The 17,505-nt window shown below is 40.4% G+C and overlaps 2 protein-coding genes across 2 annotated transcripts; both read left to right on the top strand.

The window, feature by feature from the left end:
• The first annotated feature begins 1,329 nt into the window (after positions 1–1,329).
• On the top strand, positions 1,330–13,764 carry LOC138605733 (nuclear factor of activated T-cells, cytoplasmic 2-like). Its single transcript, XM_069678148.1, has 10 exons — positions 1,330–1,618; positions 3,186–4,167; positions 4,358–4,529; positions 5,096–5,298; positions 5,517–5,689; positions 6,157–6,297; positions 8,027–8,082; positions 8,705–8,837; positions 10,117–10,752; positions 13,083–13,764. The coding sequence occupies exons 1-10, from the start codon at positions 1,492–1,494 to the stop codon at positions 13,127–13,129; spliced, it is 2,670 nt and encodes an 889-aa protein (XP_069534249.1). The 5' UTR covers positions 1,330–1,491; the 3' UTR covers positions 13,130–13,764.
• A 320-nt stretch (positions 13,765–14,084) lies between these two features.
• Positions 14,085–16,695, top strand: manbal (mannosidase beta like). The gene is made up of 3 exons (XM_069678771.1): positions 14,085–14,207; positions 14,894–15,086; positions 16,243–16,695. The coding sequence occupies exons 2-3, from the start codon at positions 14,937–14,939 to the stop codon at positions 16,351–16,353; spliced, it is 261 nt and encodes an 86-aa protein (XP_069534872.1). The 5' UTR covers positions 14,085–14,207; positions 14,894–14,936; the 3' UTR covers positions 16,354–16,695.
• The last annotated feature ends 810 nt before the right edge of the window (positions 16,696–17,505 follow it).

The raw sequence follows: 17,505 nt of genomic DNA, 5'->3' as shown, positions 1-17,505 counted from the left end.
TTTAAATGTTGTGTTTTGTTATACATGTGTAACTCTGGACGTCATGAGATTATCTTATTTTCATATGTCTATATTATTTCTATGCAGCTCAACATCCCGGTCACACACAACAGATACAGTAGGAGAAGGAAGTAAAACACAAAGTTAATCACAAAGGTAAATTCAATCTCTAAGCTAATATAACTACACTTGAAAATAATACAACATGACCTATTCACAACTAATTTTTTATTTCAAATAATATAATAGTGACTAGCCGCAGCATATTCAGAAATGGTGTATAATCAATTCGGTAACTTCTGACAGAACAGATCACGAGCAGAGGAAATGTTTACTACAACATCCAAGAACAATTCAAATCCTAATCAAAGTCACCGCAAAGTATCTGTGGATTGACTAAATATTTCAGCTCTGAGCAAAAACTAGAGTAGCTCTGGTGCTAACAGCCACACACAACTCCGGCTGCCTACCTCCTGTAGCTAACGTTAGCCCACGTCCCACAGCACATTGCAGAAGTAGCTTTTTGTCAGCCAACAATGCTAACTTACAGTATTATTAAAGCTCTTTTAGAAATCCCTCTACTTCACCATCCTCCTCTTCGCCTTCATTATCCTCCAACTGTGGCAACACAATGTCTCCACCAGGTTAGCAATTAGCATCCCGGTTACTGGAAAGTAAATCAATATCTGCTCCTCATCCGTAACAAAAGTAACTCTCTCCAGCACTTATTGTATTTTACCGAACGGATCCGACACACCTAGATTACAACCTGTCAGAGTCAAGTATGTTTATGTTGTCAAACACTTGCAGCTATATAAACCCACCAATCAAATCCGAGAACAAGCAGTAAATGTGAAAGGTCATTAAAATGTTTACACTACATTTAAATTGCTTCATGATGTCGATTAAAATGTGATTATATTCAGCCTTTATATATAAATATAGGCTATATCAATGTCTGTATTTTTTCTTTGTACTGCTGCAACACCCAAATTCCCCCCCTAGGATCAGTAGAGTATTATCTTATCTTATCTTATTATAAAACAAATGAGGGGTTACCCTTTTTTCGGGGGTTGGGGAGGAGTGGGGGTTAAGACCCTGCTAACGCTCACGCTTTGTTTCTTGACTTCTCTACTGTGACTCAAACGGGAGGAAATGAGGCCCGTGTATTTGGCGGTTTTGTGGAGATGAGTTGCAGTCTCCACACACGTACGCGCGCGCACAAACACACGCACAGGGCCGCACCTCCTGTCTGCTTGTCATCATCAGCCGTGACAGGAAGCGTCTGTCACTGCTCGCTTTTTCATGTCGCGGCGTTGGATGTTTTATTTGAGCAGCTGCCTTAGAAAAAAACAAAACTATAACATTGTTTTACTTTAACTTTTTATCTTGTGCATACAGTTTAATTAAGTTGGCAAGCTTGGAAGTTACTGCAAAACATTTATAGGCTATTTTTTATACGACAGACAATTGAAATATTGAAAGCTGGAGATGACTTCTGGAGGTCTGGGGCTCGCGGAGGGTCTGGGTCAAGACATCAGTCAGGAGGAGCTGGACTTTTCAGACCTGTTTCTCTATAATGCAACTGGAGAAGACTTTCCGGTCGGCTGTGATAAAGGTGTGTATGTAGTTGTATTTTAAATTATGAAGGCTAATTGACATATCGTTCTCTTCTTTTCTCGGTAATTTATAATGAGCGTATAAAGGTGTTGGCTTTGTGTTTAGTTTGTATTTAGCAGCGTTTAAGTGGCTTTGGGATTTCCTTAGGCACTTAGCTGTCAGGTACTGATGTTACACCGTAATCCTCCTCTTATACAGGGAAAGCACTCTTGCTAATAATAGATAATTAAGCATATAAAAATAGTTTGTACACTTGTTTAGTTGATTTTTAAAAACTCCCTTTACCCTCAATTTATTGTTCTTCACTTGGATATTTGAGTTTTTTTATTATGCAGAAGGATATTCACTATGAGCGGAGTTTGTCTCTCAGACACTTTCCACACTCACCTGCTGAAGAGTGAAAGTTCTTTGTTCACACCGTACATTTGAATTCAACACATGGAGGGACAAAATTATTTAGCCATCAGAACAAAAATCAGATTTATGGCCAAGTTGATTTAAATATGCTAGGGATTTGAAGTGTATAACAATGAGAAAAGAAAAAATCTGTAAAATCCAGAGGTCTAAAATAGAAAATGTTAGCCAAAAGCTATTTAAAATATGTAAAAGGAATGTGCTTTTAAAATTAAGAGCACTACAAAGGTACAGAGGCGGCTGGAATTAGCTCTATTTTGACCAAACCACTGTGCACATGTTCACTGTGTAAAGTACTGAGAATTTGTGCAACGTGCTAATCCAAAAAAACGTGCCTTAGTTAAACACTTAGTTGAAAGCTTTGAGTCAGATTTAGAGCATTAGTATCTATGACAGCCATGCAAATGAATGAATAAAGAGCCTCATATCTTGGTTATCAATTCCAGTAGAAACTACAAATACACTGACGTATTGTACAAATATTGGTACGTGTATTGTCTAAGGGGAGTGATAAGAATAAGTCTCAGTGGGGGACCTACAGCCATGAATAGTTGAAATGGTGTGAGCTTGTGGACATGATGGGCTGAAGCTTCTTGCCAGAGGAGAATGTTTCAAAACACATCAAAGACACATTCATTTGCTGACTCCTGTTTTTATCTTCGAGTTCAGCAATTTGGCCCTGCTGATATTTAGAACCAGCTCATTTTGACAACATTGATACCATGCTAGCCACTTTTAAATCGCAGGTAGCCACGCCCTAAAGCATTCCCTGCTTTATTGCCTGTTCTACTCTCAATGGGACCAATAATTTACAAATGAATATCATGCTGTATCCAAGAAGACTTGGAACAACATATTTAGACCAAAAACACATTAGGAAAATCATTAATGAGGTGATAAATTGACTGAGAAGTAGGGCCAAGTTTAAGGCACGTCTGCATTGGCTTGGCTATGATAAGGGGTAAATATATTTTAGGAATCTTTAATGAATAAGTTGAATTCTTTTCTAGACACACATTAATTATTATAACTCCATCCAAATATGTGTTGAGGAGACCTATAAGTTATCTCAGTGAAGTTGTAGTAGAGTCAGGTCATCAGGTACTTGGTACATGCGTGCACAAATTAATCTTTACTTTGGTTATCGACAGATGAATCAGAAGCTCTCCTTCAGAATGGCAACCAGCCTCCTCTGCTGGTGGTTGATCATCACGCTTCCTACATCTCCCCCTCCAACCAACCAACCTCCGGTCAGGACCCCTCCTCTCACAGCACCACCACAGAACACCTGTCAGTGGCCGTGTTAGACTCTCTTGGGCTGACCTCAAGACCAGGGAACATTCCTGCTCCCAGCCCCAGGATCGAGATAACTCCATCGGGTGACTCCCTCAGCTCTCAGACCCTGGAGCCCAGCCCTGGCACCAAAGCTCTGGGGGCGTACAGGGAGTGTGTGAGCCCTGCCAGCAGTAACTCCTCCACGGGCTGGACCGCAGAGGCATACTCTCCTTCGGCATCACCATGCGTCTCCCCTTCTAATGGAGGTGGCTGTGGCATGGCGATGTCCGCTTTAGACCTCTGCCCAGGCCTCCAGGGCATCAACACCTCTGCCCACTCCTCTCCTGGAGCCTCGCCTCGTAACAGCATCACAGACGAGACCTATCTTCTGCCCCAGCAACAACGCACCGCCTCTCCGCTCCCCCACCAGCGCTCTCGCTCAGCCTCACCGCACGGAAAACGCTGCTATGACCCTACCAGTCCTTGTCAAGGGGGCACTCCTGTCAAGCAGCGCTCCCGGAGCCCAAGTCCCATCCCATCGCCCCACGAGCAACAGGGGTCTTATTACCTCCACCAGTACCAGGCTCAAGCTGAGTACCAGCCCCAAGCTCAGACCTCCGCCCCAGGCCTGGAGGAGATGCTGAGCAGCTTCAGCTCCAATCTACCCAGAGCCATGGCCTCTTCAGTGGTGCGAGATGCACACGGACAGACCCAGAGACAGGACTGTGTGTATGGAGAGGGGTTTGACTGGGCCTTTGAGCAGGAGAGGATGAGCCGAGCTGAAGTCAAGTCTGAACCCTTGTATGTGATTCCAACGGTTTGGCCGACTCCCAATCCAGTCCAGCATGCAGCATTCAGGTGTTTGTCCATGAATCTCTCTTATTCTCTAGTTCCTGCATTTTAGGCGGTATTGATATCAAAGCATAAGAATATGTCAAATGACCCATTATAAAGCACACCGTTTAATTGACAATTATGAAATCAAATATGAAGTGGCAGGCATTTTGAAATACCATTTCATCTATTGTATATTCTCTCTTTTCCACAGTGGTCTCTCCGTGGCTCCACTTCCGTCTTTAGAGTGGCCGTTGCCCAGTCAGTCTGCTCAGTACGAGCTTGTCATCCAGCAACACCCCAAGTCTTACCACAGGGCTCACTATGAGACTGAGGGTAGTCGCGGGGCTGTGAAGACACCCAACGGAGGACATCCAGAAATTCAGGTGCTTCTTTTCGGTAGTTTTGTGCCTGAAGGTGTGGGTTGCAAAAAAGGGAGATCACTTTTACTTTAACATTCATGTCACTGCCAGTTTTGTAGAGGAGAAATAAAGTAGCAAGAGAGATTAGGAATACAAGATGGTATTTCCTGGATGATGTTGTGTTTATGTAAAACCGACAGCCATGCAAATGAATGAAAGAGCTGCCCAACTCTGCTCCTACAAAACATTTTTATTAGGAAAGAAAAGTGCTAAAAAATAAACTTAAAGCTACACACACTTATATTGACATCTTATACAAGTATTGATAAATGGATCTGTTCATCTGCTGCTGTGGTAAGTTAATTAATACGCCGTTACTGTTGGCTTTGTTGGCACTGCTGCACAAATAGACTATGCAAAGCAGTGTTCTTGCTATGCCAGTTAGATAGTGACCTGTGAAATCACCCCCACAGGGCAAATAGATTTATCAGTTGTAAATTTGTTCTCTGCAGCCATGGGCCTTAATGGAATGATGGTCAGTTTAATTCAGTGTGAAGCAGGCATTTAATTGCCTTTGTTGTCCCAACTAGCTCCGGGGATACCAAGGCACAGCTCCACTGGGGCTGCAGGTCTTCATAGGGACGGCTGACGAGAGGCTCCTGAAGCCGCACGCCTTCTACCAAGTCCACCGCATCACCGGGAAGACGGTCACCACGCCGAGCATGGAGAGGATGATCAACGGGATCAAAGTGTTGGAGATCCCGCTGGAGCCAAAGAACCACATGAGAGTGACGTGAGTAGCGCAAACAGACTCATTTGCTAACCGGCGTCTTGTCTTTTTTGCTCCCATCAAGCGGGTGTTGCTGCTGACTGAAAGCAAACACGCACCACTTCCTGTGCCTGAGATTTCTTTTCCAAGAAAGGCCTCCTGGTTGTTGAATCACTGAAAAAGAATCACTGAAGGGAAGGCATAAAAATGTTGCGACATCTTTATGTTTTTGCGTATCACAGGATTGACTGCGTAGGAATCCTGAAGCTGAGAAATGCCGACATCGAGCTAAGGAACGGTGAGACGGACATTGGACGGAAGAACACGCGCGTGCGTTTGGTGTTTCGTGTCCACGTTCCTGAACCTGGAGGTCAACTCGTGTCCCTGCAGGTTGCATCTGATCCTATTGAATGCTGTAAGGACCGTTTTATTCCTGATAGTCTGGTTGTTTCTGTCATTTATTGCAAAACTTTCAGTATGTATCTACACGTTTTATAGAAGTCGTGTGTGTAGGCTAAATGTCACTTCAAACACATTTATAAGTACACTATATTATATCTTACTTTTACAAATGAAAACTTGAATTAATAAGGAATAAAATAAACATCTTTTAAGTTCAGTACACTCTACTTTTCCTTAAGTCAGGTAGGATCAATAGCTTAGGCTAATTAATATTATCAAACTGTTCTGTTGCCGTTTTTTTCCTCTCTACTGATGAATCCGTTACACTGTGTATTGTTACTTGTTACCAGTTACATAGCCAGCTTTAACACGACAGTTTACTCAATTTTTGAGTGACCAATTGCCCAGAAAATTTTGCCACTAGATATTTTCTTACATCTTTTGGGTCTTTAATACAGACGTGTCTCCCTGTTTCCTCAGCCCAGCGCTCAGCTCAGGAGTTCCCTGCGGTCGAGAGGCAGGACCTGGACCGATGCTCAGTACTTGGTGGTCAACAAATGGTCCTCACTGGACAGAATTTCACATCAGACTCCAAAGTGATATTCTCGGAGAAGACACAAGGTGAGGAAGACATATTTTTGATCAGCAATTGTATTCATCATGTAATGTGAGGTCCTATAATCCTCCTGCATACCTTCAGTTAATTGTTATATTGAGCCATTGAACAAATTACAAAGTTGAGCTTTGTTTGACATTTTGGAAAATGTTTGTTTGCTTACTTCCTGGGGGTAATGAAAACACTCAATCACATCTATGTGATAAATATGATACTTGAGCCAGCTGCCGTTTAGCTTAGCTTAGCTTAACACAAAGACGGTAAACCGGGGTAACAGCTAGCCTTGACCAGTGCAGAGCTAACAAAATCCACTTACAAGCACTTCTAAATCTCTTTAAAGTAATCCACAGGATGTCCATGTGGCTAATCAGTGGAAAACTATTATATATTATAGTATTAACACATAGGAGATAAAACATATTGAGTGGTTAAGAGGTGCTTGTAGACGGATTCTGTCGCCTTTGAACAAGATCAAGCTAGCTAACAAAATCTGCGTACAAGCCAACTGAAGCTCACAGGGTTATGCAGTATATAGGGCCATGCTCCCTTTTCCCCAGTTTCAGTCTTTATGCTAAGCTACGCTAACCAGCCCCAGGATGGATACCTAAACACTTGAAAGTGGTATCAATCTCGCATTTAACTCTTACAAAGAAGGGAAAAGTGATGACATCTTCCTTTACTACATTTTGCTGAGCTTGAGTTATCATAATACTCTTAATGTATTAGTGGACCTGCGGTTATGTTTGTATATTCAGTTTCTGTGATTAAAATAGACTCGTATATATCAACATCCACATTCTCTGGCCTACATACATCCTGCCTGAGTGCATCCACCTACCTGTATAGTATTTGTTTTTGTCAGACTATTTGCATATCGCCCAAGCAACATCGGCTTTCGGTGACGCACATCTTCCTTCAGCCCACACTTTTTACTTTGATTAAACGAACCATCAGTTTAAACTTCAAACGTTTTACTGGAGGAGTCAACTTTTATTTATTTATGGATGGAAATTTATCACCTCGTTACTGCTCCTTCTGCCCACACAGAGTTGTTGGGTTACATGGTTCGAGTGCAGGATGGGTACAGTTGACTGCAAGTAGAGCCTCTTTGTTGCTTGGTGTGGGGTTTTATGCAACAGGATGTGGTTAGACAGGCTGATAAAGATTCAGACCCAGAGTAGAGGCTTTGTTTTTTCTGGGGTTTTTTTTTCTAAAGCGTGGGTAGAAAACAGAAACAGCAGGTAAAAACTGAGGCGGGAGTGAACACTAAACCCGACAAAAAGAGAAACCTTATTTACACTCTCTAACATTCTGTAAATTAAAGGATTGAGATTGTTGGATTTCATAAAAACTGTTGTTTTTCAAACCAATCAAACATGTCTTTTAAGCAATAGTTTGACATAATTGGAAATGTGGTTAGTTGCTTTCGCCCAGAGAGTTTGATTTGATGTTCAATACCATTCTCATATCTGTCGGGTGGATATAAAGATAAAGTCAGTTAGCTTCGCTTAGCAGAAAGACAGGAAACAGGCCTAAAGTAAACAAAGATTGCAGTTTTCAGTATTTCTGCAAAGCTAAGCTAAATGGCTGCTGTCTGTAGCTTTGTATTTCTTGCACAGGAGCGTAAATGATCTTATTGTCTAACTTTTCATCAATAAAGCAAACGAACATATTTCCCAAAATGTCCAAAATGTTCTGCTTAAAACCTGAACACTGTTTTCCCTCTGCTTTCAGATGGGAAGCAACTTTGGGAGGTGGAGGCCACCGTGGACAGAGACAAAACACAAGCTGTGAGTTAACTTTGACTTTTCAGTACCGATACATGCATTAAGGAAATAATTTTACAATACACATATGTACTTTTTGAACAGTGTCTGTCACTGTCACTCAAAACTGAAAGCAAAACACAAAACCTTTGACCACACTTAGCTGACGACTTAGACAACCTGCTCCATGCTCCATCCATTATCTATACCACGTATCCTGTTCAGGGTCGCCCGTCAATTACAGGGCTCATGTGGAGAGACAGACAACCTTTCACGCTCACATTTACACCTACGGGCAATTTAGAGTCATCACTGAACCTAACGAGCATGTCTTAGGACTGTGGGAAGGAGCTGGAGTACCCAGAGAGAACCCACGCATGTACGAGGAGAACATGCAAACTCCACACAGAAAGACCCACTATGCCCAGACCCAGATTCAAACCAGGAACCCTCTAGCTTTGAAGCGATAGCGCTAACCACTGTTGCACCACTGTGCAACCAATGTTTAATGACTCTTTATTATTTCCTCTGATTTTAATCTGAAAGACACGAGTAAGAGATTGTGGAAACCTAGCTCCTCTTTTTCAACATAATAGTTTGTCTGAGGCATAATAATTTTTGTTGTTGTGTTGCAATCCCCGTCTAGAACATGCTTTTCGTTGAAGTCCCTCCGTATCGAGAGCGGACCATTTCCCACGCCGCTAAAGTCAACTTCTACGTCGTCAACGGGAAGAAGAAACGCAGTCAGCCTCAGCACTTCATCTACACTCCTGCGATAGGTAAACTGTATATCTGTTAGACATCTCTAATCTTTCATTACAGGAGGGGGAGGGGGACCTTAAATGTTTGAGTAACAGGAAGGTGACTGGAAGGTCAACGGTTACTACCTTGGGTCAGAATATCATTCTTGAATCTATCAACAAAAGCTCACACTGACAGACTTGGTGTGCCAAGTCATGCATCAAGTCAAATGTAGAGAATAAAGTATAAAGTAACAGTTATATCAGATTAAGCTTAACTGCAGTACAATTTCAGCCTGAACGCAGCTACGACCTACCAGAGTTTTCTTTCTATGATCCACTTTTACACTCGTGTTTTACGAGAAATTAGTAAGTCAGTAGCTGTTAGCAGTCTACTGCAGCCACAACAGGGGTTTTTGCACAGGGGAGCAACTTTCACCTGCACTAAAAAGGGGAAATCGGTCATGTTTTCACTATTGTTCTCATGAACTACAAGTTATTCCCACAGCTAATATGCAAATACACACTGTGATTCATGTTGATAAGCATTTCAGGAGACAAAGGACATTAAGACTAGTCGAATAGAAGAATATATTGGTGGATTTTTTTCTTAAATGACTAAGTTACTGTCACATCCGAGGATATTTCTGTGTATGGATGGCAATGTTGATCTGTCAGTTGGTCGCTCCACCACTTTGGCCTGGTCTGAAATCCCAAATACTATCATGGCAAAACATTTTGTATATTTTGACATTCACGCTATCAGAGGATAATTTGATGATCTGCTTACATTTCCTCTGGCACCAACAAGTCAAAATTTCAGTTTGCCAAGTACTTTGGTAACTAGCTAAGGACAACAAGACACCTAGAAATTCTAAATATAATTTATAGCCATTATAGAAAAGGCACTTTAGTCATTCCTTCCTCGCTACAATGGCTAAATTATTAGAAAGGACAAAATGTTTCAACAACTCTCGGTCTACTTCAGGGCTTCCTCACAGGATTCATGCAAAACGAATGGCATTCCCATTAGCCTCTGTTACACTGAGTTACGTACTCTGTAGTGAACGTTAGCATGCCAACAGGCTTAGCTAACGCCTGAAGCTGTTAAATATTTCCAGCATGATAGCATCAACATTGTGAGCATTTTAGCTATTCTTATGTTGCTATAAAGTTCAAGCCTCCACTGCGTCTATCATCTGCATGTTGGCTCCTTGTCTTGTTTCTGTTCTTGTACTCTTGTCTGTAAGCTAATGATAGAGCTACATTCATCTCTCTCATCTTCTATAATCAGATAATCTCTCTTTTTAAATTCCAGCAATTAAAGCAGAGCCACTCGATGACTTCTCTTTGAATTCGTACGGCTACTCAGACAATCACTCTCTCGCTGGCCTGTCAATGAAGTCCTTCTACCATCCCCTGGAGCAGGACAGCCACCTCCAAGCCTTGAATGTATCTCCAACACTGTACCATCTAACCACTGTAGACCCCCGAGCCCACGTGTTAATCCCTGATCCATTGGATGAGCAAGCAGTCTATTACCAGTCCAGAGCCAGCACTCTCCTCAACAGCCCCATGGTGTTCCAAACTGCAAACCAACGATACAGCAACTGTGGTACCAACCTCATTGGAGGATCAATGGCTTCCCTCACTGCCTCTGCTCCCAGCCAGGCTGCGAGTGCCAGAGCAACTATGGGTAAAATGGCAGAAGGTCCACTGGTTGCCGATTCATTCGAGGCCTGTTTGGTGTCAAGGCATCAGAGTTTTGTGCAGACAGCGCTACCACTGGGAAAGTCGCCACCTTCGAGATACATCCAAGGTCAAACAGAAGGGAAGGCTGGAGGTCGATTGGAGCTAGGCGGCCTGCCTCTGACCCAGATCGGCTCTATGGAACGAGCTCCAGAGAGGGTCACCGTCAAACAAGAGATCAACCGCTATGCTTACCTGGAGGACGGTGAGTACTACTAACTGTTTTCTTAACTGTTTTTCTGAAGGGGTCAGGATACTTTTATTGAAGTGCTGGTTGGATTTTTGACAGCATCTTAGTCCACCGTAGCCCTCCCATTTATCTGTCTCAGTGAGTCTGTTTGTAAAAGTTGGAAAAGATAAAAATCTGTCAAGCAAGAAAATGTTAAGGATAATTCCAGTATTTTTAACCCTAAGCTCTATTTGCATTCGCTATATTTTAGAGTGAAAACTAAAGTTCTGACAAAAAGTTTTATGTACTCGAGTTGTCGCAAAAGCCAATCAGCATTAAGTTTCCCTAGGATGCATCAGAAATGATCAATCTGACCTTGATTTAACAAACAGGCATGTTTTCTTGTCCTCTTGCGGACAGACCTAAAAAAAGTATTTTCTACCCATTAAATCAGAAGAAAATCTGTTTCTTTTTCTGGTTCATGGTGCTTTAGTAAGCCAGAGTGCTGCCACTGTGTGACTTACTATCTACGATAAAACTGAAACTTCACAGAAACAGATGACCGGGCACTCCTCAGTAAAAACGGACGGCTGGTTGGTTATCATCACAAGTCTCCTCCGTATGTTGTGATAAATCAAGATATGACAATGTTTATTTTTGAAGACACATCTGGAGGGCGGATTTTCATCTAGCTTTTGGGCTGAACACATCTGAACAGATAAAAACAGCTTGGAATTTATCTTGTACGTGGCCTCAGCCAGCGACCACAAATCAAGCTGCAATGGCTGCAACATAATCTCTTTGAGAATCAGCTTCAGATCAAAATGCTTCTACAAAATGTTCTTGTTTTTTTGCCAGTGATTGACTCAGAATGTTATTCTAGGTGTCTAACAAGCTACGTTACACATTCTGTATTCTAACAGTACAAACCTCTCTCCATCTCTGACTAATTTGTCCACCCTTTCTGTCTTTCTGCACAAATTCCCCTCTTGCAAGATTTATTGTCAAAATGTCTGTTTCTGGTTAAACGAAAGGGATCTTACTCTTTTACAAGAATGTCTTTCTCTGTAGGCATCTTTTCTATCATGATGAAAGACACGGCAAGAAAGTGTGCGGGACTGAAACTTTGTTTTCCATTCTTCACAAGACTGCTTTCATTACTTTCGTGTGCAACACGTGCAGCACCAGAAATGCCATTTAGGAGACAATAATCGAAAGTATGTGCCATTTTATTTATCAAAATCACATGTTGCGTCATAAGTATATTACATGGCAGAATATCAATAAAAACCAAACAAACAAATCAGCGTCAACTTTTAAGTGACATGAAGCCGAGAGGATGACTAATTGTGGTCCAGTCTGCAAATGCATACGAGCGTGCAGGAACTGTATGCTTGCAAATCCTGCCTTGTGGCTGTCTGTTGGGCTTCTTTATCCACCTTCCTATCTCTTTCGGTCTCACTCTCTCTCACACACACATGCAAGCTAGCCCAAACTCGTAGCATGCCCGATGTACTCTGAATCGAACGTGAAACAACGTGCTTAGGGTTGCTAATGTATTTCAGGATGATGAAGAAGAAAAATGCAACTTCACCTTGAAGTAAGAAAACAAGTGGTGCACCCTGACCTTTTTTTTTTTGCTGTGGGGGGAAGTTTCAGTTTACACCTCTGAGGTCTCACAAAGCAGCAGGAAGTTTACTGTACTGGTAAATACATACAGACATACCTGTGGTTAATAAAAAATAGAAGCAATGCATTTTGTTCTGATCTTATGGTTTTGTCTTCTTTTTAAATGTATAATATTTTTATTCTTTCTGTAAAAAGATTTGTGTGCAATAAAATAACTTGTTTTTGTTTCAACATAAAAGGGATCCTTGATCATTCCAGATGCTATTACACCCAAGACTGTGTTCAGGAAGAGAGAGACACCTAGTGGACATTTATGTAATCGCAACAATTCACATTACTGTAGAAATTGTAAACCCTTATTGGACTGATTTAAGCAAGAAAGTAGAATATTTTGGGAGACACCTTGGTGGTTCAGGTGTTTAACCACAACATCCCATGTTCAAGTTCGGCTGGGGACCATTGCTGCATTTCCCATGTCATTTGCGCTTTATTTCCTGTCATCTATGTAAAACAAAATGTTTACTGAAACAAAATACTTAAGTAGAAAAGCATAGTGTCCTGTCCCTCCAACAAACAAGTAACTCGACAATGTCTCTCGTGTCTCTAGAATTTTAAAAATCTTCACAAAAACAATACAAAAATTACTTAAACATATCACAAAAATAAGAATTACCTTGCTTTATGACAGATGTTGAAGCGGTAAAGTCACTCATCCCTTTGCTTTCTATATTTTTCAGTGAATGACATCATAAGAAGAGACATGAAAGGCCACAATGGAGAGTGAACCTGGAGTCCTGCAGAAGCCCTGAAGTGCATCATATTTAAAGTTTATGCTAAAAGAGTAAAATGTGGACTTTGAAACTATAAAGTCTGTATTGTCTATGAGGAAGGTGGGACTTGTACATCTTGCAATTAAACATTTAATCAGCTGTAATCATTTCATGATATGTTTGTGTAAAACTACATAGGGTGGTGGTTCACTGTTCATCTTCTAGCTCATCTACAACATTGTACATTTAAAACCAGGTCAGCTCTGTTAGCCTTCAATAATATCATACAATATAGCCTTAGCAAAATGAGTAAAATGTGTCTTATCTTGTACTGTGTATGTATTGTGCCTTTATTATATGCTTTTTGACTTTGCATTTTCATAGGTTTGTAAAATTGCTCTTTAAGCATGTAAACAATATTTTATATTGAATAAATTCTGTTTATATTTAACAATGTGATTGCTTTAGGAGCAGGGTGGGTTGAAGTGTAAACCATATTTTCTCAATGAACATATAACACATGTAAAGACCAAATTCAGCTGGCTTTGTCTATACAATGACTTTCCCTCAAGTCATTTCTCAGCCACCAATACAAAGTTAATTCAATGTATGTAACTTAAAATCTTAAAGTAATCTCTTTCTTTTCATAGCACAGGCATGGTTCTTTGTATGATAAGTAAATAGCTACCAAAAATGTGTGTTATCAATTGTTTTTAAAAGCCTAAATACCATAGCTTTCACAAACGTTACATTTTAAAAATAGAAATGTACTCACTCTGAAGGCTCATCTTCAACTGACGATGATGGAACACAGTGTAAACACAGATTTAATTTCTAAAAACTTTAGCAAAGTAAGCTACCTGAAACAGCCTTCACACAAACGCAAGGTGGCGGCAATTTCAAACCAATCTTTATGTGCACCGGAAGTGAAACATGGCACCTGACTTTCACTTCCGATATGCGGTTTTTTTTTCTCTCTCTCTCTTTCTTTGTAAGCGAAATACGCTTTTTCCATGATAGTGTTCCAAAGCTCTGAATTTGACTTGTTTCATTCATTTAACGACATAGAAGAGTGAAGTGTCCCCATCACTGGTAGGCTTTTCTTTCACACACGTGTTGTATTTTTGCATAGTTTTAATCCATGCATTGATAGCTAGGTATCTAGCCACACTGCTTGATACCTTTGTATGATCCGTAGCTGCGTTATAAATGTGTGCTAGCTAGGTCTAAAAAACAACAACAACAACAACAACAACAACAACAACAACGTAGCAGAAACTAGTTTTGTGTATCAATATGGCTGTCTGAGAAGAGAAAATATATTTGATTCACTTTACTTTACTTTACCTGTTTGAAGTTACCTGTTTACAGTGAGGGTGGGGTTTTAGTTATCATGATAGACTGCTGATAAACTCTTAATCGCGTCTGGGACCCAATGGCTTTTTCCACGGCAAGACATTTTGACTTCTAACAGGAGGAAAAGCACATGTGTTTATAAGAACATTAACAATGGTTCTGTTCTGTTCAGGTGTCTGAGAAACTCATGGCCGATAGTCAGCATGCACACAATCAGGGCCATGAAATTGCAGCAGCAAAATAGAATACAGCCTTCATTAATGCTACTATAAACACCTGCGCTTTTCCTTCTGTGATATGCTAAAAAGTCGTCTGTGAAAAAGGCCTATAAAACCCCTTCAACTTTCCTTACACCAATTTTTGTGGTCAAGACATGTTGTTGATCTTCCTGCTAACCATGATCCCGTTGTTTGCACTGACAGGACACTGAACTAATATCAGACAGAGTCGACAATCGGCAGCATCATGTCTGCAGAACTGGACCTGTCCTCTCCAGAGGTCCCTGAGCCCACCTTTCTAGAGAGCCTGCTTCGCTATGGGCTGTTTCTGGGTGCCATCTTTCAGCTTATCTGCATTCTGGCTGTCATCTTACCCACATCTAAGGGGCATGAGCAGGTTGGTAGACACCAAGGGTAGCAGAGGACATGGTTGAGTCCACACAGATTTTAAAAACCAAACTTATAGGGGTTTGTATGCTGTACATTTCTTATCCATATGACTGTATGAGTTTTAGTTTGACTATAGTTGTTCCTATATTTCACTCCAGCAAAGATTGAAATAAACAGTCTCTTGCTAAGGTGATAGGTCTTATTAAAGTAGTCATACATAGTTACATTCAAGTTCAGTTACTATGCTGCTGGTCCTTAGTCTGTGTAAATGACTGGTGACTTATTATACATACATCTTACTTCAGATGATGCAGTTTCTCAATATACAACACTATAGGTGTAATATCTCGGTATGTATGTAACCGAGATATTACACCTACACATTTTTGCGTGACAGATCATTAGTTCCTGCAATAAAATAATTTTGTAAAAACAAATATTGCAGAACTTTCTAAAATAGAATGTTAATAATCATAACTTTGTCTTTTTTTTAAATAGAGAGAAAGATGAAATCACTTTGTCAGAAAGTACTGCATATCATCTTTCTGAATGTCCATGAAATAGGGGCACCAGGGCTACTCTCACAATCACTATACTAACAATTGTCAGAAGGGATTATTTATAGAAAAAAAGCAACTAAATCTACTGTCTAATTATTCTATTTTCAGACATTGTCATAAAATGCACTGAGATTACACTCCACATCCTGTAGCCATTTCACTCCTTACAGCAGTGTGCAGCATTCTGCCTCGCCTTGGGAAAATTCACAATCACAGAAAGAGTGCTGACAGAGGGAAAGTGTTTGAATTACTTTTGTTTAGTGTGTGTGGAGAGTTGTGCTCCAAAGCTCAGGGATTTAATTAAGATAAATTCACAGAGAGTGAAATATCTGGAGAGATGAAAAAACTGCATTTTAAAAAATGTATTACTTGCTGTTGCTAGTTACTAACCTCCTGTCCTATGCACTGTGTATTGTACAAAATACACCATTGACTTGGGATGAAAAATATGTATGTGAGAGTGCCAGAGAGCAAACACAGATTCCAAACACATCTTCAAAGAACAATCACCTAATTATGCTTGGCAGTCATGTAATTAAAATGAGTCAGAGGATTAGTTTTGAAATTACAGGGTGTCTCATGATTCCTGTGTTTGCTCTACAGGAGGAAACTGAGTCCACTGATGGCAAAGCCACCGAACAGATGAAGAAACCTAAAGGAACAACACCACAGATCCGACAGAAACCAAAGAAAGAAAGCAAAAAGAAGCGATAGATGATGCTAAGAGTCAGTGTGTATGTGTACTTAGGGGCGTGTGTGTGTGCTACCTATGCGTGTGAATGCGTGTGCTATCTATGTGTGTGAATGCGTGGTTAGCCAGATCAACGTTGGCATTTATAAAAACCGTTTCACTACAGTTACATAAAGTAATTTCATATTAAGAAGATTAAAAATTGTGTGCATTAAATTTGAGACACTTCAGAATGATCTTGAACTCATTCAGCACAGTATTACAAAGAGCATATTGTAATGATGATTATTCATACTGCTGCATACTTTATTTGATATATTTCTTTTGTCTTCTTTTATACGTAACATTGATTGAATTGTATTTAGACTACAAGATAAAAATAAAATGATGTAGTCATTCACCTACCTGTTTTTATTCAGTGCTATATTTTGGTTCGGTTTAAATGAGTCAGAATGAGATCACATCCTGTCCCTACATCGACTCAATATGAATGGCAGAATACGACATGATTTCCTTACAAAGCTACAGCTCTGTTGTACAAGAAAAGCTTGTTTCAGCAATTGTCGTGGTTACGCAATCCATATCAAAAAGGTAAGTCATGATATTATAAAAGTAGGTCAGTTTTGTGTTTGTTTGTTTTTTAACCAAAACGAATGTAGGCTCATTAATCTTTGTGGAATGATCTAAAAATATTGGCCAATACTTACTTATACTTACCAAGCAGTTTTTAAACTGTTAAAAAATGCATGCCTAAAAAAGCCAGAATGAGTCATAATCAAGACAATGTAGAGGAGCTGTCTTAAAGGGATGTGGGACAGCCTCGCAGATGTATTATATAAATTCATATCACTCTAAATGTAAATGTTTTTGAGCGATATTGTGGTATCTAGTATTTTGTACTCCTGTTAGCTTGGCTATGCAGGTTAACACAACATGAATATTAATCTTTTAAACAAGTAGTTCCGATCCTAATTTGTGATTGACTCGGTCACGTTCTAAACCGCATAACGGTTGAATTTTAATATTAATGCGCCAACGCGAAGATACCGTTCCTAACAGTGAAGTTGTGTCGCTTAGCAACGGATTCTGCCAGTCGACTAGGAGGGTAATTTTAAGAGAAGAAAGATTTTTGTGCTGAACATGTGCGCCTTCCACTACTTTAGTTAAATAGAAAG

This window comes from Semicossyphus pulcher, unplaced genomic scaffold (genome assembly GCF_022749685.1).
Source record: "Semicossyphus pulcher isolate SPU_LCO1_2020_fin unplaced genomic scaffold, fSemPul1.0.p SCAF_3, whole genome shotgun sequence".
Classification (NCBI taxonomy): domain Eukaryota; kingdom Metazoa; phylum Chordata; class Actinopteri; order Labriformes; family Labridae; genus Semicossyphus; species Semicossyphus pulcher.
The sequence above is the reverse complement of the archived record's forward strand: the minus strand, read 5'-3'. Positions and strand labels throughout refer to the sequence as shown.

Bases quoted from the DNA above. Each gene is read 5' to 3' on its own strand.
- manbal (XM_069678771.1), top strand. From the start codon at position 14,937: ATGTCTGCAGAACTGGACCTGTCCTCTCCAGAGGTCCCTGAGCCCACC. The intron at 15,087-16,242 runs GTTGGTAGACAC...TTTGCTCTACAG, and splicing joins CATCTAAGGGGCATGAGCAG to GAGGAAACTGAGTCCACTGA.
- LOC138605733 (XM_069678148.1), top strand. From the start codon at position 1,492: ATGACTTCTGGAGGTCTGGGGCTCGCGGAGGGTCTGGGTCAAGACATC. The intron at 5,299-5,516 runs GTGAGTAGCGCA...TGCGTATCACAG, and splicing joins AAGAACCACATGAGAGTGAC to GATTGACTGCGTAGGAATCC. The intron at 8,083-8,704 runs GTGAGTTAACTT...ATCCCCGTCTAG, and splicing joins ACAGAGACAAAACACAAGCT to AACATGCTTTTCGTTGAAGT.